The sequence below is a fragment of the Eptesicus fuscus genome, chromosome 13, assembly GCF_027574615.1.
Source record: "Eptesicus fuscus isolate TK198812 chromosome 13, DD_ASM_mEF_20220401, whole genome shotgun sequence".
Classification (NCBI taxonomy): Eukaryota; Metazoa; Chordata; class Mammalia; order Chiroptera; family Vespertilionidae; genus Eptesicus; species Eptesicus fuscus.
The window spans coordinates 16,518,823-16,544,435 of record NC_072485.1 but is presented as its reverse complement, the minus strand read 5'-3'; the positions used below and the strand labels follow the sequence as shown (position 1 = coordinate 16,544,435).

At 41.3% G+C, this 25,613-nt stretch overlaps 1 protein-coding gene across 1 annotated transcript; it reads right to left on the bottom strand.

The window, feature by feature from the left end:
* Positions 1-1,297: 1,297 nt before the first annotated feature.
* MMP7 (matrix metallopeptidase 7) lies at positions 1,298-10,682 on the bottom strand. The gene is made up of 6 exons (XM_008149235.3): positions 10,545-10,682; positions 7,767-7,993; positions 7,536-7,684; positions 6,175-6,303; positions 4,245-4,406; positions 1,298-1,606 (listed from the first exon to the last, which is right to left on the bottom strand). Exons 1-6 carry the CDS (start codon positions 10,650-10,652, stop codon positions 1,590-1,592), a joined length of 792 nt encoding a protein of 263 aa, XP_008147457.2. The 5' UTR covers positions 10,653-10,682; the 3' UTR covers positions 1,298-1,589.
* Positions 10,683-25,613: the final 14,931 nt, after the last annotated feature.

Sequence of the window (25,613 nt, the reverse complement as noted above, 5' to 3'; positions counted from 1 at the left end):
CCATTTCAACTGCAAGATATATAGTGCCTTAGGCTGCCCCAAACCAAAGTGCAAACAGGCAAACAAACAAAAGAATATGCTTTAATCACTTCTACATTTGATTACATAAACCTGATTGGAATCATTTAACCTCTCTTCATCTGTTTTGACATCTATAAAATGAGGAACTTGAATTCAATGACTTCCAACTTCCTTTTCATTCTGCCATTATAGACTTACTACCTTAGGTTGTCAAAGGGTCTTTGAATTCCTATTTATATATACTTCATATTTTGCCTAAATTATAGACTTGCCCCTTCATTGGATCTATCCCTAGAATGGTTTTCTAATGGCTTTGGTGGTAGTGTGTGTGTGTGTGTGTGTGTGTGTGTGTGTGTGTGTGTGTGTAATTTATATTAGTAAGAAAGTAATTTCCAGTTCTTTATCCCTCTACTTATAGAGAAAACTATGCATGGGTGTGGGAAATGCAGAAGAGGAAGAACGGCTGAAATGGCAAAACCTTTGCTAGCTATGTGTCCTGCTAAAGAGTTTAGCCCTGCATAGAGAGTGATTCTTCCAGAGAAGCACATTAGTGAGTCTCTGTGTATGGAAAGGGGTGCTGGAGCGGAGTGGACCTTAGGAAAACAAGTTTGTGGGGGAAGTCAGAATGAATGGAGTCCAGAGACTTGAGGATTAGGGAGAGATGTGGTAGGACTTTGGAGCCTGCAGAGGTACGTGGCCAGTGAGAGATTTCCGATGCTGGGATAGATAAGGGATTTGAAGGATGGGGATAATATCTGGTTTTATTTTCATTAAATTAATTGTACTTGTGCAATATAAAATATCACTGTTGATGCAAATCTCCAACAATGTCAGTAGTCTCACAAAGCCTGTGGGACTTATTTGGAGAAAGTTAAAGAGAAGACGGTGAAACTGATATCTTGGTTGGTATGAGGCAGAGGAAAGGGAACACAGAGCAGCTGTGGCAGGAGAGAGGCCATGAAATCAGGAGGTCAGGGGTAGGAACATGGAGCCAGAAGTGACTGTGGGAATGTAAAACCTTGGAAATTCACATACATTTTGTGGGAAGAATTAGTTTTTCCAGAATACTTGGAGTGAGAGCTTGGGCCTAAGGATAAGGGGCTCTGAGTGTAACTTTGGGCTACACTAAAGAACAACAAAGGGTTGGAGCTCTCTCCTTACCTACCTGGTGATAGGGTGAGGTGCAGCTGAACGCCCACAATAATGTGGTGGGATATTTTTTTAGTCTTATTCTTTGGTTTCATTGCATAGCATGTCTTCTCTTGACATAGAAACAGTGCTCCCAAATATAAATCATTTTACTATGAAATGAAAATTATATTTATTTGTTTCTTTAACATTCATTGACATCTTCTAAGTATAAGTTGCTTAGCTAAATAAGATACAATTGTGCTATAAAAGAGCTTATCTCCAGAGGGAGAGAGACATGCAAAAGTCAACCACAATAGAAGGAAAGATGAAATAAGTGCTAAATGGAGTGCAGGAACAGTGGTCCTTAATTCTGGTTGAGGAACAATGATATAGAATCCAATGAATGAATGTGTGTTCTCCCTGAAGTTTCTAATTCTTCAGTCACTTCTCTTACCTGTTAAGAGAGAAAATAAAAATATTTTTGACATGGTATAAAACACATAAAAACCATCCTAAGACTATAAAAACTCAAGAAATGTCATAATTGTGTATAATTTATCATTCACCCAACCCAGTTTTCTGTGCCTGGGACAAAGGTTTTGAACAACCCCCAAAGGCTAAAAAGGCAATTTTGTGTAGGATATAGGCCTGGGGGTCAGGTATCTCTGCGATTTTGCCAGCTGTATAATGTTGGGCAAATCACTATTTAGCTTCCTTTAATGCTAGATTACCAATCTGTAAAATGAGGATTATAACAACTCCTTGAATTTTTGGATTAAATGAGTTAATGCACATGAGTGCTTGGTACACTGTAAATACTCGGTGCATTTCAGCTATTATTTTCACTATTCTGAGAAAAGCATTGGATAATTTAACATTTATGAGTTTAATCACATACTTTTGAATTTATATTTTCTGTTTATATCACTTTTTAAATTAATGAATTCCCTAAATTTAAAACCTATATAATTAAATATTACTTTCATTTGTCCAGAAGTTACATCTTTTCTTTTTTTAAATTTATCTTTATTTTTTATTATTATTTTTTTAATTTCTTTATTGATTAAGGTGTCACATATTTGTCTTCATCCCCCCATTCCCATCCCACACCCCTCCCCACGGATGCCCCAACCCCCTGTTGAACTTAACCATTGGATAGGCTCATATGCATGCACACAAGTCCTTTGGTTGATCTCTCCCCTCTCCCCCCACCCTCCCTTATTCTCCCTCTGAGGCCCGATAGTCTGATCGATGCCTCCTTGTTTCTGGTTCTGTTCTTGTTCCTCAGTCTATGTTGTTCATCATTTCCCCTAGATGAGCGAGATCATATGTCACTAGATATATACTTATAAGAACTGAATGTGAGACAAGCAATAATAGTTATGCTTAAATTTATCTTTATTATTGAAAGTATTACAGATGTCCCCGTCTCCCCATTGACCCCCTCTAACCTGCACCTGTCTCTCCCCCCTCACTCACCAAGTTACCGCTTCTCAACTTTGCCTAGGGGCAGGCACCTCATTGTCTCTAATACTTAAGGATTTAATGCACTAGTCTGTTTTCTTCTAATTAGTCTGCCTCAGAATCTTTTTATTTTTATTTTTTTATTTTTATTACCAGTTTTTCTTTTTCTTTCTTTTATTTTTTTTTAATTTCTTTATTGATTAAGGTATCATATATTTGTCCTCGTCCCCCCATTCCCATCCCACCCCTCTCCCCACACATGCCCCCACCCCCCTGTTGTCCTTAACCGCCGGTTAGGCTCATATGCCTGCACACAAGTCCTTTGGTTGATCTCCCCCCTCAGAATCTTTTTAAGTCCCTTTCTAATTTTCTTTGGGTTCTAAAACAGTTATACATGCCATAGAGCAGTGGTCGGCAAACTGATTAGTCAACAGAGCCAAATATCAACAGTACAACGATTGAAATTTCTTTAGAGAGCCGAAAACCGACTTCTGCGCATGGGCCACGAAGTTTCAATCGCACTCTATGTGCGCGCCCGCACGTGGTATTTTGTGGAAGAGCCACACTCAAGGGGCCAAAGCGCCACACATGGCTCGCGAGCCACAGTTTGCCGACCACTGCCATAGAGTATTCCATGAGTTCCACATGAGGTTTATATAAGGGGAGGTACTTTATTCTGTTTTGTTGGCGATAACCTTACTAGCAATTGTCAGTGTTTTATGAACTTTTTAGAGAGCAGCAGCTCTTTGAGTCACAACTTGAAGGTACAGTTCCATGGTATTTTTCAAAATATGTTCTCTGAAATGCTATTCTGTGAGGGCACAAATGGTGTTCCGTAAAAGAAGATTATAATTTAGGAAGCACTGTGTTAAGCAAGAGTTTGTTAGGTACTCTTTTAATATCCTGTGCACCTTAAATACAGTAGGTAGGGTTTTTAAATTTGTTTCTCAATAGCATTTTTTTAAAAAAATTGTCTTGTAGACTAGCATTCTAGGAAAAAAAAATTGGGAAATGCTGGTTGGTAGTAAATTCTAGTGTCAATGGACAGCTTACTCCATTATTTTATTGGAATAATTTTCCCCTAAGGACATTCTTGTGTGGAAGCACATTCATTGCTCTTCTGATCATTCAGAGATACTTAGGGAACTCTTTGCACTGTATTTTTATCATCGTGATATTTTCTGGAAAGGTTTGATTATATCTGTAAATATACCATTCTGTATTCTTCTTTCCAAATTGCTTTTGGAAACATACTAAATAGCTCTGGCCAGGTAAATCATTTGGTTGGAGCATGGTCCCCATAAGCCAAGGCTGCTGGTTTCACTCCTGGTCAGGGCACATATAAGAAGCAAGTAATGACTGAATGCATAAGTAAGTGGAAGAGTAAATTGCTGTTTCTCTCTCTCAAAACAATATTACTGAAAACTTAAAAATCAATATCCTCATAGTATAAAACAGTCTGGTTAAATTTTGAGTATCTAAGGTCTCAAATTTCTTTCCTCAATGGGCTTTTAGTGTAAGTTCCAGTGTGTTTTACCAAGTAAATACCCATTTCCCAGTCTTTCTCACTCAAGCCTACTCTAAGGAGACAATGTGAAATCCTCCTTATTTGAAATCATAGATATTACCATATAATTTCTGAATTCCTTCGATATCATCCTGTGAAAGTTTGAAATCCTTGGCATCTCTGTCTTCATAGGTTGGATACATCACGGCATTAGGATCAGACGAATGACCCAGGCCCAAAGAATGGCCAAGTTCATGAGTGACAGCATACAGGAAGTTAATTCCTACAACCAAAGAGCAACAAACAATAACTATGAAAATAACTAGATATATAATATAATATGTAATAATAAATAAGGCCGTTATAAAAATACCTACCTCCAAAGTTTACTTATTTGTTTCAAGGCTTTCATAAGGAGGGGGAGGGTTTAGAAAAAGAATAGAAGAGTAGTGTTTTAATCTCATCACTACTTCTGTGTGTGTTTTTTTTTAAAGTAATGTTTTTCTGTCTATTTGCTTCTTATATCATTACTCAAATGGCAGTATTCTATAGAGGAAAGCAAAGGCTTTAGAAGCATTAAGATTTGGGTTTGAGCCCTAACTGGTTTGGCTCAGTGGATAGAGCGTCGGCCTGCGGACTCAAGGGTCCCAAGTTCGATTCTGGTCAAGGGCATGTACCTTGGTTGTGGGCACATCCCCAGTAGGGGGTGTACAGGAGGCAGCTGATTGATGTTTCTCTCTCATTGATGTTTCTAACTGTCTATCCCTCTCCCTTCCTCTCTCTAAAAAATCAATAAAATATATTTTTTAAAAAAGATTTGGTTTTGCAACCCAGCTCTGCTGCTTATTAGCAGGACGACTCTGGACACATTAATTGATATTACTGAGTCTCACTTCCTCATTTTTTTGAACAGAGATAATAATTCCTGCCTTGTAGATTTATCAAAATAATTAGAGTTTCCCAGTATCTGAAAAACAATGGCTACTCAATAAGTGGTAGTGGCTTTGAATAGCAGGAGAAAGAAAGTTGGCTTTGCAAAAGCGAGACTGGAAGGCAGGATCTCTAGGAAATGCTGGGTTTTGCTTTTATTTATTAAATTGTATTATATATAGGCTTTTCTCTCTCTCAGACTCATAGAAAGGCTTTTCAAATAAGGGGGAGTGTGTGAGCCTGAGAGTGTGAGTGGCCATAGTTCCACTGTGGTGCATTAGATTGAAGGAAGCTGCCTTTAGCCTACCTTGAGTGGAAAGAAAGGAGAATGAAAAGGATATGCAAGATATGAAGTGAAGAGAGTCATAATTTCACATAGGTTAGCTTTCCACAGCAAAGCATCACTTAAGTGGTGAATTACCACTGCCAAACACAAGTAGTGATTTCCCTTTCAGAGCCAGTTAGTAGAATATTTTTTTAAAGTTGTCTCCAATTAGAATTATTTATGCCAGAGCTGCTCTCCATTAGTTTTCTGATATGTCTGATTTTCTATTTTGTAAGATGATGAATATGATGGGCTGGGTTATGGTGTGGGTTCTTTCTAAACCATAGCAAATACTCAGAATTGTATATAATTCTAAAATATCATAGTCACTGCTCCTCTTTTTCCTTCAGTTAAAAAACTTAAATTTGGAGGGAACATAAAGAAAGAGCTATAATTTATTGAATTATTAATATTACCCAAGCCGTGTATAAGCATTATCTCACTTAATTCAAATTAAAATTCGGTGAGATGGGAATTATTTATAGTCCCATTTCATAGATGAGGAAACAGGCTCAGGGAATGAATAACTTGCCAATAGACACAAGAGAGTTGTTGGGAGAGGTACAGTCAAGTGACCCCAATTTGCTTGACTCATAGCCTGAGCTTCTGTCTTTAGTATATGTAACATTATGGGCACAATAAATAAAATTACACATCTAAGTCACATAGTACAGTGGTTGGCATTTATCAAGGGCTCAAGAATTATTACTAATCAAAGCAAATATTAAATTAAAGTTAGTATAAGAAGTTCTGGATTTTAAAAAGGATGTAGTAGAAGAGGGATGGGATGCTGTACCTATACTGGTACCATCAGTCCAGCGTTCATCCTCATCAAAGTGGGCATCTCCTCCTAGGCCTAGTCCAGGTGAGAAGGCATGAGCCAGTATGTTTCCTGGTCCATCAAATGGGTAGGCGTCCCCGTGAGCTGAAAGAAAATAGAGCGATCGCCCTTAGTGACGGAATATATCTCCACTCGTTTTATTTGTTTATTTATTTAATTTATTTTTAATTCTCACCTGAGGATATTTTCCCACTGATTTTTTAGAGAGCATGGAAGGGATGGAGGAAGGAGGGAGGTAAGGGGGGGAGAGAGAGAGAGAGAGAGAGAGAGAGAGAGAGAGAGAGAGAGAGAGAGAACGAGAAACATCAATGTGAGAGAAACACATTGGGCTGTCCCCCCCTCCCCAAAATATTTCTCTTTTCATTCTGTTCTACTATTGAAATGCCTGGCTGCTGTGAATTTAGCTGACATTGAACATCAGCCACAATACTGATAACACTGAAGAGAATGTGCAGAAAGCACTGATCATGGCATTCCATTTTTTTCAAGAACAGATAAACTGGATATGGCCCGATACCAATTTGAAAATAAATACATCTGCATCACATTCAAATCCATTTAAGACACCTTGAGCATGGTTCTCCAGGAAATGGTTTACACAAAGATTAAGCTAGGTTTTTAAGAAAAGTTATACTAAGAGGTACACAAGTTACTTGTTGAATGTAGTTCTCACACTCATTTGTCATCCTGCTACCATCTGGCCAAACAAAGTGAAAAAACTTAGAAGCAACCATAAATTAGATGTGAATGTATTTAAATTCCCATTTCCAGTAAGCTTTCAATATGTTTTAAACTGTTCCATAAATGTGTGGGGTGTGTGTGTGTGTGTGTGTGTGTGTGTGTGTGTGTGTGTGATGATTAATGCTACAAAACGGGGTTGGTAAACTTTTTCTGTGATGGCTAGACAATCAGTAATTTAGGATTGATGGTCTCTGTCACAATTACTAAACTCTGCCATTGTAGCCCCAAAGCAGTCATAGACAAAAGGTCAATGAAGGATTATGGCTGTGTTGTAATAAAAATGTATTTACAAAAGTAGGTGGTGGGCTGGATTTGGCTCATGGGCCATAGTTTACCTTCCTCTGCCATAGCAAGTGGCTTTAAATGTACCAAAAGAGCTGTACTAGCTTCTCTCTCTCTCTCTCTCTCTCTCTCTCTCTCTCTCTCTCTCTCTCTCTCTCTATATATATATATATATATATATATATATATATATATTTACTTATTTAAAGATTTTTAATTCTGAACAGAGGAGGACACTGGTATAAATAACGAGTAAAATAGCACTGCGGATTAGCTACAGGAATCTTCCTTACCTCCTCTTGCAAAGCCAATCATGATATCAGCAATTCCCAATCTAATTCTCCTGAATTGCAGAGGGATCTCTTTGCTCCACATTTCAAAGGCCTTTTCCACTAGCTGATTCACTTTGAAATGGGGTAAGTCTCGAGTATATGATATGACCCTGGTAGCAAACAAGAAAACAATGTTTGACCTCTTAGGAAGGGCTTTACTGTTTTCGTTTAAATGACCAAAGCAATACTAACCTGTAGGTGACTACTTTGGAAGTCCATTTTGGCCTATTTGGGAATAGTGAGTATTCTGCAACATCTGGCACTCCACATCTGGGCTTCTGAATGATTTTTATGATGTCAGAGCTTAACATCCCAGTTATAGGCAGGTGAAAGAATTTTTGCATCTCCTTGAGTTTGGCTCTTAAACTGTTGGCATCCCTTGTTTTTGAGTCGTATGGATAAAATCTCTTGAGATAGTTCTGTTGGAAAGAGAGTAATTGATTTGTAATTCTTGTTTATTGTCTTTTATCTTAGAAGTCTGCACGTCTTTGCCTTGATACCTATGGACTCCAACAGTGGTTTGAAAACACAATAGTTACAGAGTCACCAAGTAAAATAACTGTGCATTAATGAAAATAAAATTTAATATCAATAATGAAGCATTGTCATTCTATTTCATGAGCAAAAGGAAAAAGTACCTCCATTTCTCTTTCATCCCATAAACTGCTCTGAAGGGAAGCCCTCTGTACACTTTATAGAACATAGACTCGTCTGTAATAGCCAATCAGGAAGAGTGACTATGTCCTCAAGGTACCTTCCCTAGCATCAGAGACCAAGTCAACCACCCCCTTCTAAGATTCTCTGGAGATTTGGTCTCAACTATGTTAAAGGGTATTAAAGTTTTAATCCTGGGAAAGGACATTGTAAAATTATTTAGTTTAATGTACATATTCTCCAGGTGAAGAAATCAAAAGCTCATAGCAACTAAATGACTTGCTCGGCGTCACATATTGAATTAGCAGCAGAATTAAAAAAGCAACTAGTAGCAGAACTGGCACTGAGTTTCCTGACTGCCAGTCCTGTGTCCTTTCCACTGTTAAATCTCCGGTAAGACCCACGGTGAGCCTGCAGGATTGAGCAGGTCTCCCGGTGTATTCCACACACAGTTGGTCTCTGGGCATTTCTTAAGGGACCCTAGTGTCTGGATATGAGGACAGCTGCTGGACTAACTAGGAAGAAATAAAAAAGTGAATGCAATAACAACAGAGGCAGCTGTGGCCTCACAAGAACGCTTATTAAGTGCTTACTAGTGGCAGGGACTACCCTAGGAGCTTTACATACTTATCTCATTTAAACCTCATAACCACCCTGTGAAGTAGGTACCGAACTGTTATTCCTAATTTACATGAAGAATCCTGTCTCAGAGAAGCAAGTTCACCCCTTGAGTAACTGAAGGAGCCAGTATTTGAACTTGTGACCTGATTCCAAAGCCCACTTCCTTAGAAAAAGGCACTGGGCTTTCTAATGCATGAAAGTATTGTTGAAATGATTTAAACATTGGCTCACTCATTGACAGTCTAATTTGGAGTAGGTGAAATGGTTACCTGTCTCAGAATCTCTCAGGAGTATACACTTTATGTGAGTAACCTTAGTAATATTGTGTTCTCTCTTCCTGTTACCAATGATTGCATGTCATTCAATATTGTACTCTCTCTTCCTGTTACCAATGATTGCATGTTCATCCATGACAGTTAGGATTTAATCTCGTTTGAAAACAAACAACTTATTTTATCCATTCCAGATCTACAGGCTTTGCCAAGACACCCTCTGGAGGAAATTTCTCTGCATCCTTGATGTGAATGTTTCTGCCTTCTGTTAAATCTAGCTAACCCCACTCTGGTTTATTGGTAATCTATACACTAAATAAAGCTTAGGGATTCAATACACTTGCAAATGTACACCTTCTAAATAGTCCACTGGGTGAAACCATATGAAATGGCTCTTTTGGAAGTAAAAAAAAACCCACCACAATAAAATATCAGTAATTTCTTATGGTTCAAACTACCATATTAGTGAGACTTATAAAAGTCAAAGTTAATGTGAAATAAAACCTAACGTTTCTTATGCTTATGGCTTAAATTTGTAAATAGTACTTAAGAGTAAACATCCCATTATTTTACCAAATAATAATTATTTACACTTATGAGGCTGCTTATGAAGTAGTAGTATATTGGAGAGAACATGATTTGAACCAGAAAAACTTGTCCTTGACTCCTATCAAAACTCATCTTTGATTCTTCACCAGTATTCACCAAGTATGTGAACCAACTTAACTTTGGTTCCTTACTTTTCCCAGGAGTGAGCTAAGGATTAAATGACATAACATATACGAAGCACTTTGTAATTGTTACATGATAGTTGGTATTGTTATTACTTCATTTATTCATTATAATAATCCTGTGAGCTGTAAAACACATAGTACGACTATTCATAGTACAATTATTTCCATTAGACACATGAGAAAACAAAGTCAAAAGTTTATATCTTGCCCATCATCACGCTTGAAGGTGTTAGAGCTGTCATTTCTACCCGTGTTTTCTGATTTCAAGTCTCTCCATTGCAAGTAGTCCTCATTGTAAGAGGCAGCTCTCTGGTCTTTATGAAAAGAATTTCAAGTTACAATAAATAATTACTTCGATTTCTTGACTAGGGACAATGTTTCAGGTACTGTGCTAAGTGCGTCACGAAACCCCCATTTGGTTGATAGCATTATAATATCCGATTTCCAAATTAGTAAACGGAAGCTCAGAGGAATTTAATAACATTCCTATGCTAATAATATTCCTCTGCATAGTGAGTGGAGGTGGGACTTGAACCCAGTTTGGGGAGGCACTAAAGCCTGCTTGTAATAGCTACTTGATTAAAACATATATTGCCTTTACAATAGAATCATGACTCAAATTGAAGAGCATACTCCCTAATGCTGATAACAAGACCGTGGAGCCCCCGGTGAGTGGGCCAATGACATACCTGCGCCTGTTCCCACTGTGGCTCGCTCACGCCTCCTGCCTCGGGGGGAAGTGGCAGAGCCAGGCTGCCGGGCAGCAGACACACAGTGCACAGCACGGCCAGCTGCATGGCTGGGTCCAGGGATGGTTTGCAGGCCTATGGTTGGTTTGGTGTTTTCTTTCAAAGGCTGGAGAGATTTATATAGTTTCTCAGCCCTGAATGTGAAAACAGGTGACTCATTTGAGTGTTTTCTTTCTTTTTTGGTGTCTACAGAACTTTGAAGTGTGTGCTATTTTTCATTAATGACAACGAGGAAGTATTATATTTTTATTGGCAGGAAGCACACAATGTATTTGTCCTTGGATTCCCCCCCCCTCCTTTCTGCTGTATAAATTTAATCCATGAGAAAACACATTTTATTTGCCAGAATCAATTGTGACTCAGGCATATCTTCTTTTTTTTTTAAATTTATTTTATTTATTTTTTCTTTATTGATTAAGGTATTACATATGTGGCATATCTTCTTAATTTAAAAATTTGGGGAGTATCCTTCAGGATATTACCACATATCTTAAAAGAATTAAAAACATTGAAATGCATAGAACAGAATGTAAAACATGCAAATAATCAAGTAATTATTAACTGAACATTCTGTAACAGTCATGGGGTGGGGGGCGGGGGTGGGCTGGAGGAGGCCAATGGGGGTAAAAAGAGGACCTATGTAATACTTTAAACAATAAAGATTAAAAAAATTATACAAAAAGAAAAGAAAAGAAAAGAAAAGAAATAGAACACGGCTAGCATCCTGCGGTTCTGTACATGAGGAGAGGTGGCGGGTGGAGATGTGTGTGTGACTGGGCCAGTGGCCACCATGGAGCCCATGCTCCATTCCCACACCTTCCAGGGACCCCACTGAAGCACTGAGAATTCTCTTCTCTAAGTTTCCTTTTAATCATATTATTTCTTTTCTTAGTGGTCAATGTTACCCAGAAATTCTCTTCAATTACATGAGAAAAATATCAAATAAATAAAGCTTTATGCACGGGCTTAACTGTTTATATACTACTAGAGGCCCAGTGCATGAATTCATGTATAGGTGGGGTCCAGCTGGCCTGGCCCCTGATTGGGGTGGGGGGACTGATTGGGAGTGGGGCTGGCCAGGGGGGAGGGGCCATGGGTGGTTGGCTAGCCAGCCCCGCCCCCTCGTCGAACTCCTAGTTGAACTCCCAGTGGAACTCCCGGTCAAGGGGACAATTTGCATATTAGCCTTTTATTATATAGGATACTTCACATGCTTTACATTCTATAGAAACAAGTTTATCCTAAGCTAAACCTTCAACTTGGAAATCACTTTATACACTTTCTCTTCCAATCACCCTGACTGTAGCTCCTAACCAGCAATTGGGAGGGCTGGTTTGGTCTTTGATACACATAATGGTTATGCTATGTACAGCAATTAAGGAACCATGTTCTGGAGATTCTAGTCCAACTACTTCATTTTTACCATAGATAAAATTGAAGCTAAGATGACAAGATTAATTGATTCCCCAAGGTCACACAGCTAGTTAATATTGGTCCTGACTCCCATTCAGTGCTTTTTCTAGCATATCACACCGCCTGTACATTTTGTCATTATATTATACCATGGCTCTGGACTATAATGCATCATGGAAAATACAACCTATATGCTGGAGCTGCAAAATTTAATTATTCAGACATCTTTGAAACCATTCGGTGATTGGGTGCTATGTGTTAGCAAAGGTACATTTTCTAGATCAATTAATTAAATTTGCTTTCTTTACATAGCTGCTTTAATTCTGCCTAATCGCAGTTCAACTATACTTGAGGACTTGTTACCTTTAGTCAATGTCTGGTATGTAATGGATGCACAGTAAGTGTTTACAGAATAAATGAATATTTATGAACTTGGATCAGTTAATTTGGAAGTTATATGAGGTTTTCCATGATCTTTGCATTGAATTAAAGTTAGAAGAAATTCCCAGGTTTTATATTTTTGTTTATTTCTAGTAGTTCAAAGAGCATTCAGCATTACAAATATTTTAAATACTTTTTTAAAACCCTCATCCAAAGATATTCTTTCTTTTTCTTTTTAAAAATTCTTTATTGTTGAAAGTGAAGATATTTTTTCCATTGATTTTTCAGAAAAAGAACAAGGGAGGGAGGGAAAGAGAGAGAGAGAGAAAGAGAGGAGAGAGAGACCTCAATGTGAGAGAGGTGCATTGATTGGTTGCCTCTGGCACTGGCATCAAACCTGCAATCCAGGTATATGCCCTTGACTGGGAATTGAATCTGAGACCCTGAAGTGCATGGGCCGACACTCTAACCACTGAGCTACATCTGCCAGGGCTTAAATAAATTAGTAACTCTCTTGAAGTTGTCTCTTGTTCATCTAAATTATAATTAGCCAAAACAACAAACAAACAAACAAACCCACAGAAAGCAAGCCAGAGGGATCAAGCCTCAGTCTCTGCCTTTAGAAATGTATGCTCTGGGGTGGGGATATAGGGATGCAAATGCTCTTAAAACAATGTGGCAAATGCTTATAATATGCAATGCTGCCAAGCAGAAGGGAACAGCTAATCCTTCCAATGGGAACTGAGGAATGATTTATATTGGAGGTGGCGTTTTAGCTGGATTTTGGAGGGTAACTAGGAATTCCCTTGGGATAAGCAATTACAGCAAGAGTGCCTGGGAAGATAGGAGCATGGGTAGAGAAGAGTGAGCAGTCACTGTTGCTGGTGGGTATGTGTGATTGTCTGGAAAAGCAGGTATGGTCAAGTTGTGAAAAGTGAGCTTTGTATGTTAGGAAGTTTGGACTAGATCCTAAAGGGTTATCAAGGAATGTGTTAAAGGAAGACATAGCTTTATCAGATTTGAAATGTTGTAAGAACATTTTGGTGGCTATTTCAGAGATGGATTGTAGAAGTAGAGAAGACTCTCTGTAGAGGGATATTAGAGAGGCAGCAGATCAAGGAAAAGTTATTACTATAACCCAGCTAAGGCTGACTGGAGGGATAGAAAAGAGGAAGGAAATTAAAGATCTATATAGAAGTTATGATTGATAAAAACAAAACAAACCTTTAAGAGCTGATTGGTTGCAGGAATGAGGAAGAGAGAATTAAAGAAGATCTAAATTTAATGGATTTAGTGCAGTTATTACAGAGACAAGGCTTATAGAAGAAGAAACAAGAAATAAATTTTTGAGGAAACAGGGATTTGGTTTTGGTTAAACAATAACATCAATTTTGAATATTGAGTTTGTACATTTTCAGCTGGGAAATCAGACCTGGAGCTTATCAGCGTGATCTGATTTGTAGATTTAGGTCGTGAGGAACTTATTTCTAAAGAAGAAAAAAACATGCTTTTTTATTGTGGTAAAATATGCATAATATAAAACTTACCATTTTAATAATTTTAAGTGTACAATTCAGTTGCATTAAGTACATTCACAATGTTGTGCAACCATCACCAATACCTGTTTTCAGAACTATTTCATCATCCCAAACAGAAACTCTGTACTCATCTATATATATAAAAGCCTAAGCAACCGTTATGACCAAATGACCAGAATGACCAGAACAACTGGTCGACCAGTCACTATAACGTGCATTGACCACCAAGGGGCAGACGCTTATTTCAGGAGCTGCCCCCTGGTGGTCAGTGCACTCCCACAGCCAATCTCCTGTGGCCCCTCTCCCCAGCCGGCTAGTCCCCCCTAATGGGCCTCTGGGCAGGCCGAGGGACCCCACTTGTGCATGAATTTGTGCACTGGGCCTCTAGTTAAAAAATAACTCTTGCCTTCCTCCTCCCACTAACCAATGATAATCTCTAGTCTACATCCTGTCTCTATAAATTTGACTATTCTAGGCACTTCACTTAAGTGCATTCATAGAATAATTGTCCTTTTGTATATGAAGTATTTCACTTAGCATAATGGTTTCAAGAGTCATCCATATTGCAGCATGTATCAGAACATCATTCTTTTTTTTTTTAAATACATTTTATTGATTTTTTACAGAGAGGAAGGGAGAGGGACAGAGAGTTAGAAACATCGATGAGAGAGAAACATCGATCAGCTGCCTCCTGCGCACCTCCTATTGGGGATGTGCCCGCAACCAATGTACATGCCCTTGACTGGAATCAAACCTGGGACCTTTCAGTCTGCAGGCTGATGCTCTATCCACTGAGCCAAACCGGTTTCGGCAGAACATCATTCTTTTTTATGGCTGAATAATATTCTATGCAATAAAATATACTATACTTTGTTTATCCACTTATCAGTCAATGACATGGTTGTTTTCACTTTTTGGCTATTGTGAATAATTGTGCAGTGATTATTAGTATACAAATATCTGTTTGAATCCCCATTTTTAATTATTTTGGGTGCATGCCTATGAGTTGGTTTGCTGGGTCATATTAACTCTAGATTTAACTTATTCGAGAACTACCAAACTTTCATAAAGCTTGTACCATTTGCATTTCCACTAGCAATGTCTGAAGGTTTAAATTTCTCCACATCTTTTGTCAACATTTGTTACTTTCTGTGTTTAAAAAATGTTTTTATAACCATTCTAGTAGGTGTGAGGGGTATTTTGTTATGGGTTTGATTTGTATTTCTAATGACTAATGTATGATGTTGAGCATTTGTAAGTCTTCTTTGGAGAAATGGCTATTCAAGTCTTTAGCTCATATTTATAATTGGGTTGTTTGCTTTTTGTTGTTGAGTTGTAGGAGTTCCTTATATATTCTGAATGTTAGACCCTTATCAGATGTATGATATGCAAATATATTCTCCCTTTCTCTAGGTTGTCTTTTCACTTTCTTGATAGTGTCCTTTGATATACAGAAGTTTCTAATTTTGATGAAGTCCAATTTCTTTCTTTCTTTTTTTTTGGTTGTTCATGCTTTTGGTGTCATACTAAGAATTCACTGCCAAATCAAAGTCTTCAAGATTTATGCCTGTTTTCTTCTAAGAATTTTATATTTTTAGTTCATATATTTAAGAACTAAATATGCTTTATTTTTTATAGCTTTCTTTTTCTATTTTTGATTCTCCCTTGCTGCAGTGTGATTTTGTGCTTTGGTATTCTGAACCATGGTGATTTAACTTGTTATCATGTTAAAGGGGAGTCATTCAGCTCTGGTCAGTCACCTTCTGAGTCATAGAGAAAATACTTAACCTCTCTGTACTTCAGATTCCTTATCTGAAAAAATGGAGATAATACCTTTCTCTTTAGGTTGAAGTGAGAATTAAATAAGAGAATTAAATTTAACAAAGTCTTATCATTGTTTTTGGAGCATGGTAAGAGTTGTATAAATGCTAGTTTGTATCATTGTCATTGTCATTATATGCTAGGAGTTTTCATGTACTATAATGTCCCTTTCTGTCACTTATATGAATCTAGCATGGTAATCAGATAATTAAGTATAAAAGAAAATAGGAGGTTTAAATGGTTTTGTTCCAATAATATTATTGTATTGATAACGCCAATGCTCTCTGAAAAAGAAGGAAGTAACTCTCTTAAATATTACAATGTAGTGTGTTATAATAATCAACCAAGGAAATCTTATCATAGGCACCACTGACCTTTGAACAAGGAAAGCATTTGTAGTACTTATCAACACGATCTTTGGGTGGATAGTATGAACAACAGAATATATCCACAGAAGAAAAGGTCTCCAAAATAGAAGTCAGGTAAATCAGATGTTAGGACAACTTTAATTTTAAATGCATGGGAACATTTTACATTCAGGAGATGGGCTTGTACTGAGGAAAGAAAAGGCAGCGGATGTAGCTGATGCTCTGAGCAGCCCTCCCTCTGCATCTGGGTGAGAGGCTGTTGACATCTGAGTCAGTGCAGCAGTGTTGGCTCTCAGTGCCGCTGACACTTTCCTGAAGCACGCGCCAGCCAATGGGAGGGGAGCTGTAGGCCCGGCGGAGGTGGGGGGCGGGAGGGGGGGGTGTGCGGGGAGGGAGGAGGAAGGAGGACACAGAGGGAAGGTGAGTGAGAAGACAGTGAGAGAGGGTGAGCGGAGTGACTATAGCCTCTGCTCAGGTCCCATGTTTCTTTAAGTGTTTTTCCTCCACCACCCAAGAGAGAAAGCAAAACCAACACCATTTACTCTTCCTTTTTGTCTATCCCTTACTTCCCCTTTAAACCCTAACTGGTAAGGGCTGGACCTCGCTGAAGCAAGCCCATCTGTTCCACTTGCAAAAGGAAGGGCAGGGGAATGCTTAAACAGAGCTAGGTATTATTCCCACCAGTGCCAATCTTTACAAGGTATACATCAGAAAGAAAGGGCAGTGGTTGTCCTCGTCCCAGCCCAAAACTGGGGCAGGAGATAGCTTGGCATGGTTGACCTCCCCTAGTGGACTTACCGGGTAGCACTGTACAACAGATTTGACTGGAGAATAAGGGGTAGCGGAGGAAGAGTTACAGCCTAGCACTGTACTGTAGATAATTTAAAATTTAGTGCTAGTCTTCCCAGTTCTGAATAAAACTCTCTCAACAACTAGATCTGCTTCCTGCCCTGCTGCGGGGCTTTTCCTACCTCTACTGACTTCTAACCCCAAACTTTTGTTTTATTATTATTTTTTAATTAGGGGGCCTCTTAGTTATCTCCAGGTTGTCTCCTTACAATCCAAGCTCTCAGGGTCTCCCTTTCCGTTATTAAGAGGCTCATCAAGGTATTTGTCTAAATAAAGACAGTAGTTTCTCTAGAGGAACCAGGTAAAACAAGAACTTACCTCCTCAACTATATCATAAATAACATGAACTACACTTAGAGTTTCTGTAGACGTAATTGATATTTATGCTTATATGGATTTTTGTGATTAAAAAATAGAAGCAAAGAATTGACCTCAGATTGCTTCTATAACTGCAATGGCATAAATTACTCTAAATATAATTTTTGGTGGGGACATTTTTGGTTTTTAATCGATTACTCTGGGAATATTTGCCCTGTTCAGACCCCTCTCCACCCACGTTAATTAATTAGATTGACGCTTAGGGCCTGAACAGTTATTGGGATATGCTACTAAACAACATGCATTGTTTTATATCCATAGTTTCAAGCAGTTTGCAAACATAAATCAGCAATAATTTTTGAAGAAAGCCAAGCACCTTAGGGCTTAGAATGACCCCAGCAAGAGGAGGGATGGCAACACCCACCTCTCTGAATTAGCTTGCCTTGGCTACTCTGCCCATTGGGCAGCACCTGGGTTCTGGCTGGACCATACCTTCTAATGATTTTGAGGCCAAATCTATGGCTCTCCAAGGGTGGCATCTTCCCTCAGTTTTCTCTTGTAGTTAGGGCTAAGGAAATTTGTTCTTTTAAATCTCAATTCAGATTAGAGCCAGTTCCATGATCACCTGGGGGTTTATCTCTTCTTTCAGCCCCTTCCCTCCAGTTCATTGCCGCCACCTCCATTCTCTTCAACCACAGAGCTCCCTACCACTTCTTCCTTCATCAACTTTTAGGATTTTATATATATATATACTAGAGGCCTGGTGCATGAAATTCGTGCATGGGGGCAGGGGAGTGTCCCTCAGCCCAGCCTGCACCCTCTCCAATCTGGGACCCCTCGAGTGATGTTTGACTGCCCTTTTACAGGGATTGGGCGATGGGGGTGTGGCCAGCCTGGGTGAGGGGCTGATGGCTGTTTGCAAGTTGGCCACAATCCCTTCAGGGTGGGGGTCCCCACTGGGGTGCTTGGCCAGCCTGGGTGAGGGGCTGATGGCTGTTTTCAGGCTGGCCAAGCCCTCCAGCAGGGACCCTCACCCCATGGGGGTGTGGCCAGCTTGGGTGAAGGGCTGAGGACTATTTTCAGGCTGGCCACACCCCCTTTAGGGTGGAGGTCCCCACTGGGGTGCCTGGCCAGCCTGGGTGAGGGGCTGATGGCTGTTTTCAGGCTGGCCAAGCCCTCCAGCAGGGACCCTCACCCCATGGGGGTGTGGCCAGCTTGGGTGAAGGGCTGAGGACTATTTTCAGGCTGGCCACACCCCCTTTAGGGTGGAGGTCCCCACTGGGGTGCCTGGCCAGTCTGGGTGAAGGGCTAATGGCTGTTTGGAGGCTGACCACATACCACGGTGACCCAAGCTCCCAGCCTCTCCTTTTTTAAAAATTTTTTTTCAGCGCCTCCTTGAGCGGAGGGCAGGACCGGCTGGAAGCAGGTATCTGGGATTTATTTATCTTCTATACTTGAAACTTTGTAGCCTTGAGCAGAGGCCAGGGCAGGCCAGGGCGGCAGGAAACTTGGCTTCCTCCATCACTGGGGGCAACCCAAGCCTCCTGCTCATTCCAGCTCCATGGCTGCTGCCATTTTTCTTGGGTTAATTTGCATACTCGCTCCTGATTGGCTGGTGGGTGTAGCAGAGTGGTGGTCAATTTGCATGTTTCTCTTTTATTAGTGTAGACCATTAGTATGACCTTTAACCTCCATCAGCAGCCCCAAGGTTACTGTCATTTTAATCCCATGTCTATAACTGAGAACAGTCATTTCCCTTTTCAAGGAATTGCAGACATCAGTGATTAAGTAAGTGCCATTTTTGAGGGAAGGGAGCCCTTCTTCACTGCCCCTGCCGTCATCACACATTCCCTACTTTGTCAATGTCTGTTTCTGGGCCTTTATCACTGGAAAGAGTTTTGTCACTAGTTTCTGATGGCCTATAACTGTGCTTCTCAAACCTCTTTTTTCAGGTACCCTTTGGGATTCTAAAGGTGTGGTCCAAAGTAGCTCACCATGGGTGGGGAAATTTCTCTGGTGCCTTATGCTTTATTTTATGCCTTATTATTTTGTTACATACTTGCCAAGCTTCCACAGCTTTCTACCAAACTTATAACCTTACCTATACGTATTTTCCAAGAACATAAAGATGTGAGACACGAAGGGATGTTTATGGAAACACAATATGACAAAACAATTTTGGGGGAAAATGTGTTCAGTTTTGCAGGAAGTCTTAGCACTTTCAGTATGCAAATATATATTCAGAATCTGTGATTTCAGATTTTTTTCTTTTGTGTTTCCCAAACTTATTTGACCCAGGACACCCTTTTAGTATTTAGGCATATCCAGAACATTATGATCCGCTGAAGACAGTTTGGGGAAGTGTGAACACTTCCTGCTGACCAAGGCTATTTCTTTTTCTCAGTTTTCACAAGGTGAAACTCCATTGGGGGTAGAGTGTCACTCATCCCGCTTTACTTGGTCAGCAGGTTTCCTTAACTTTTTCTTTCTTCTTATCATTTGAAGTCATCAAGACTTCTCAAAAATTTCCCCATTGTTTTGCCATTTTGGATTTCACTAGTTTTTGTACTAATGTCCTTTTCTGGCCCTGGGTCCAAACCTATATACCAAATTGTATTCAGTATCCTTTTTAAAAAATTATAAAAAAAAAAAGCAGAAAATAAGCAAAAGAAGAAAACTAACTATATGAGCCAATTTGATAATAATATCAAATTTCTCAGGGACTATTTTCATAAGGTATAATGGCCTAACCGTAAAAATTTAGAGTTTGTAACATCCAGATTCTCCTCTTTAGTTTTTAAAAAATTAAAAAAAATTTAAATTGATTTTTAGAGAGAGGAAGGGGGAGAGAGAGAAACATCAATGATGAGAGAGAATCATGAATTAGCTGCCTCCTACACAACACCTACTGGGGATTGAGACTGCAACCCAGGCATGTGCCCTGACTGGGAATCAATCTTGTGACCTCTTGGTTTATTGGTTGACACTCAACCACTGAGCAACACTGGCCGGTCTCCTCTCTAGTTTTTAGTGATACCAGTGTAATTTTCTATTCTTTAAATTAGGGTAGTATTACACACAAAATCCAACATTTAAAAAAAAAATAGTTGTTGCTGTTTTTTTTTGTTTGTTTGTTTGTTAATCCTCACCTGAGGATATTTTCCATTGATGTTTAGGGAGAATGGAAGAGAGATGAAAAGACAGAGAAAAACATCGACTTATATATGTAATATTGATATGACTTTTATATGTAATATCAATGTGAGAGAAACACATTGATTGGTTGCCTCCTGCATGAGGCCTGACCAGGGCCAGGGCCGGGGAGGAGCCTGCAACCAAGGTACCTACCCTTGACTGGAATCAAACCCGGGACCCTTTGGTCCGCAGGCTGACGCTCTATTCACTGAGCCAAACCGGCTGGGGAAGAAATAGTTGTTCTTTAATTTGAATGAATAAAAATCTAACTGAATGTGTAATTCTTATAATTACATTGAGCTCCACCCCCCTTAAAAGCTTTGTTAGTAATAATAGCTACTATTTATTAAAAGCCTGTTACTGTTTATTAAGTGATTTATATGTGATTTTACAGTTATTCATCACATCATTGCTGAAAGGTAGTTACTTTTTGTTTGCTTGGCAATTTTTCCTTTTGTGAACCATCCCTCTCCAACTTCAGTAATTCTTCATGTGCTTTCACTGGCCCCCACACCCCTCGCCAGTGTTTGGATACAGTGATTAGTCCAGGAGTGGGCGGGGGGACTCCAGAAGTACCAGTCAGACGCCTTTTCTGGGTTTGCTGAGAGAAGGTCTTGATCATTTTTTGGAACATGAGTTATAAGAACCATGTGAGCTTGGAGCATCTAGTGGCCATCTTGCTACCACATGGAGAAAGGTTGTTCGAGAATAAAACTAAGCAGAGGTCTTCAGATTTCCAATCATATCATTTGTTTCTTGGATTCCACCAGAGCTGAAGGGATTCTAAGTACTTGGATTTTCCAATTAAGCAAGCCAACAGAATTCCCCATATATTTGTTTGTTTGCTTGTTTTTTTTTATTGTAATTGGGCCAATTTTCTGACCCTGTCAACTAAATAATTCACAAAAGTATTATTATCTCTATTTTAGCTTCAAAGTTATCTAAGTAATAAGTGGCTGAGCTGAGAATCCAGCTCAGCCACTTATTACCTAGGTAACTTTGAAGCTAAAATAGAGATAATATAGTGTGTCTATTAAGCCCATAGTCCTTTCAATATTCCAAGCTACCTCTCATTTATTGATTCAGACATTTAAAATGTTTATTGATTTTAGAGAGAGAGGACAGGAGAGGGATAGAGAGATAGAAACATGGATGAGAGAGAAACATCCATCATCTGCCTCCTGCATGCCCTCTACTGGGGATTGAGCCCACAACCTGGGCATGTGCCCTGACCAGAAATCAAACCAGTGACCTCTTAGTTTATGGGTGATGCTCAAACTGGATTACATCGAGCAGGCTAATTCAGACATTTAGTCATTCATTCTACAGACACACATGCTAGATGCTAGGGCTTTAGAGACACGTGACTGACTTATAATACTAGGTTTTTGTGTCATTGTGATAATCAAGGTTATTAATAATGAAAATATAAAAATGTTTTTCACTCACTGAATTACTGTCTAGTCTGATTCTTCCTTTACCCTGATCCCAGTATAGTAATAAAAGGCTGATTGTGGTGTGGTGACTGTGAGAGGGGCATGCACTCGGAGACAAAGGGCAGAGAGTCTCCAAACCCACCGCTACTATGGTTCTTTATAGCCCTCATTTGGTTGTTTGCATGAGTTCTCTACCTCCCATTTACTTACCAAATATTTATACGCATATGGTGTGTGGTCCAGCCCTGTGGTAGGGCTAGGGAACTCATGAGAATCTGCCTTCAAGAAGTTGGCAGCTTGATTGAAATAGACATACCAAATTAGAGCGCAATATGGTCTGTGCAATGATAAAGGTGTTTGCTGTGTAATGGAGGACTATAGAGGAGGTGCAGGCTGATGTACTGATGGCAGTGAAGACAGCCTTATATATGTAATATCTGATTTAATGAACTTTTCATAAGTGATTAGTTGATCCCTTTGAGGAATGGTACCCTTTTGAGAACTCAGAATCAGTCCTTAATACTGACAAGTCATAGCAGCAGCAGCAGCAGCAGCAGCAGATCAACTGCAGTTGGGCTCATGAATAGCCGTCATGGCCATTATCATGCCATGTTGTTCATGGGCCCATTATGTTCATGAGGTAGGTGAGGACAGGGACTGGCTGACCATCATTGGATGTGCATCATCCCATCCATACAGGCATTCGGTGCTGCCTCCTCAGCAGATGTTTTCTTTTGGGAATTGATCTGAGACACAAAAATCCACACATTTCGTGCTTATTTGCACAAGTTTATTCGGGTGCTACTTCCCCTGACCTCATAATCTTCCCATCTTGTTCCCTCCAGACCCTGATAAACCAGTCAAGTGACTTGTGATTACCCAGGAATTTTTGCATATTCTTCTTACTTAAGGTTACTTCCCTCTCCGGACTGAGCTGATGACTGCTTATCATCATCCCCATCAACATAAAATGTACTACTCGATGTTTGATGTCTCCTTACTGGAAGCATTACCCTCTCTACTGTCTTTACTGGAAGCATTACCCTCTGTGAGGCTATAGTTCAGAGGCAGTGAGCGAGGCATGCATTTTCCCTCTTTATCAGTGGGAAGGAGCAGAATATGCCACTTTTATGTAAAGAGTATTTTGAGCTGAAGGCAATTGAGGAGAAATAGAGACAAGAAAAACTCTCTGCCCTCTCCCTGTTTGCCTAAAAACAGGACATAAATTTGCAAAGGTGTTTTTCTTCCTCTTTCTACTAGGAAGGACAGAAGTTCATTACTAGAGACAACTCTAGACCTGTATCAGCCCAGAGATACCACCAGAGGAATTTATATAAAAAGTTTTACTAACTAGTCTTTAACTTCCATCAGTTCCCCAATATATTTGCCTTCCTTAGAAATTTAAAGTTCTTTTCCTGTGTCTTGTCACCTGTCTAAAAAATGATTGTTCTTTTGTTCAGATGCTATATAAACCCAACTTCTAACTATCTGTGTAGGATACTGAGCTATTAACACAATGCATGTGTGTTAATAAAACTGTTTGTTTTTCTTCTGTTAATTTGTCTTTTGTCAGTCTAATTTATGAGCCCCAGCTAGAGAACCTAGGAGGGTAGAGGAAAAATGTTTTCCTTTCCCCTTTACTCTAGTCATAGAGAACACCACAGGGTAATTATGATCTGGGGGAGAGACATCAGTGCAAAATATGTAGGTGACATAGAGGTTTTGGCCACCTATTCAAGTAACACGTACTCTCGGGACCAGCTCTGGTCTGAATGTACCCTTTCCAGCACGTGTGTTTTTCATGCAGTGAATAGTTCTGTGCTACAGAATCCTAGAATCCGGGCGGTCTGAATCTAGAATCTGTGTGCCTTGTGACTCTTTTTGGGGCTTGCTTATTGTTTGAACCTGCAATAAAATTACCTCTCTGGATCAGGGTCCTATTTACATTTGGCAGCCTTGTAATTAATTCAGTAACTAGGCCAGAATGATATCTGCCGTCACCATAGTCTAGGATCCTTGTGCCTATTTCTTAGTGGTGGGAGGTAGAAGATGCAGTAGGCTGTCCTTCACCTGGGAGAGGATACTTTGTAGGCCCCAGACCATTGGAGCCAATATTCATCGGAAGAAAAGGAAACAGATAAGGTAATACTATACCATTAATTAACTAATTCATCCTCCCCACCTAATTTAACCATCAACTTTACCCTAAATTAAATGACCTTTATGCACTGTCATGTAAATGTCTCCAACTATCCAAAGGCATATGGACAAATTAAAAGCAAGTATCTGAATAATATGCTTAACATTATTCTATTTACATGAATGTATATTTAAAAGTAAAATATATGGGTAATGGTGATATCTTTTGGGGGAGAGGAGGGCAGGACAATACAGATAAAGGGAAATTTTCACTTTATAATCCTATCTAATAATAGAGTAGTATGCAAATTAACCGTACCTCCGCGACAAAAATGGTGGCCCCCATAGCCACAAGATGGCGGCGACCAGTACGCTCATCCCGCCGGAGTTCCCCAGTTCCAGGGAGGAATGCCGCTGAGAGCCGGGCAGCTCGGGGTGTCCGGCTGGGAGGCGTCCGCGCCCCCCATGCCGCCAACCCCTCCGGGAGGCCGCCCAGGGTGTCCGGATGGGAGGCGTCCGCGCCCCCACGCCGCCATCGCAGCCCGGAGGCCGCCCGGGGTGTCCGGATGGGAGACGTCCGCGCCCCCACGCCGCCAACCCCTCCGGGAGGCCGCCCGGGGTGTCCGGATGGGAGGTGTCCGCGCCCCCACGCCGCCATCGCAGCCCGGAGACCGCCCGGGGTGTCCGGATGGGAGACGTCCGCGCCCCCACGCCGCCAACCCCTCCGGGAGGCCGCCCGGGGTGTCCGGATGGGAGGCGTCCTCGCCCCCACGCCGCCAACCCCTCCCGGAGGCAGCCCGGGGTGTCCGGATGGGAGGCGTCCGCGCCCCCACGCCGCCAACCCCTCCGGGAGGCCGCCCGGGGTGTCCGGATGGGAGGCGTCCGCGCCCCCACGCCGCCAACCCCTCCGGGAGGCAGCCCGGGGTGTCCGGATGGGAGGCGTCCACGCCCCCACGCCGCCAACCCCTCCCGGAGGCAGCCCGGGGTGTCCGGATGGGAGGCGTCCGCGCCCCCACGCCGCCAACCCCTCCGGGAGGCAGCCCGGGGTGTCCGGATGGGAGGCGTCCGCGCCCCCACGCCGCCAACCCCTGGGAGGCCGCCGGGGTGTCCGGATGGGAGGCGTCCGCGCCCCCACGCCACCAACCCCTCCGGGAGGCCGCCCGGGGTGTCCGGATGGGAGGTGTCCGCGCCCCCACGCCGCCAACCCCTCCGGGAGGCCGCCCGGGGTGTCCGGCTGGGAGGCGTCCGCGCCCCCACGCCGCCAACCCCTCCCGGAGGCAGCCCGGGGTGTCCGGATGGGAGGCGTCCGCGCCCCCACGCCGCCATCCCCTCCGGGAGGCAGCCCGGGGTGTCCGGATGGGAGGCGTCCGCGCCCCCACGCCGCCAACCCCTCCGGGAGGCAGCCCGGGGTGTCCGGATGGGAGGCGTCCACGCCCCCACGCCGCTATCGCCGCCCGGAGGCCACCCGGGGTGTCCGGCTGGGAGGCGCCCAGGACCCCATGCCGCCATCCCCTCCCATAGGCAGCCTGGGGTGTCTGGATAGGAGGCGCC

Excerpts from the sequence above, each read along its gene's own strand:
- MMP7 (XM_008149235.3), bottom strand. The coding sequence starts at position 10,652 with ATGCAGCTGGCCGTGCTGTGCACTGTGTGTCTGCTGCCCGGCAGCCTG. Across the intron at positions 6,304-7,535 it reads GATTGGCTTTGCAAGAGGAG|CTCACGGGGACGCCTACCCA; the intron begins GTAAGGAAGATT and ends ATTTTCTTTCAG. Across the intron at positions 4,407-6,174 it reads GACTGATGGTACCAGTATAG|GAATTAACTTCCTGTATGCT; the intron begins GTACAGCATCCC and ends CTTTGGTTGTAG.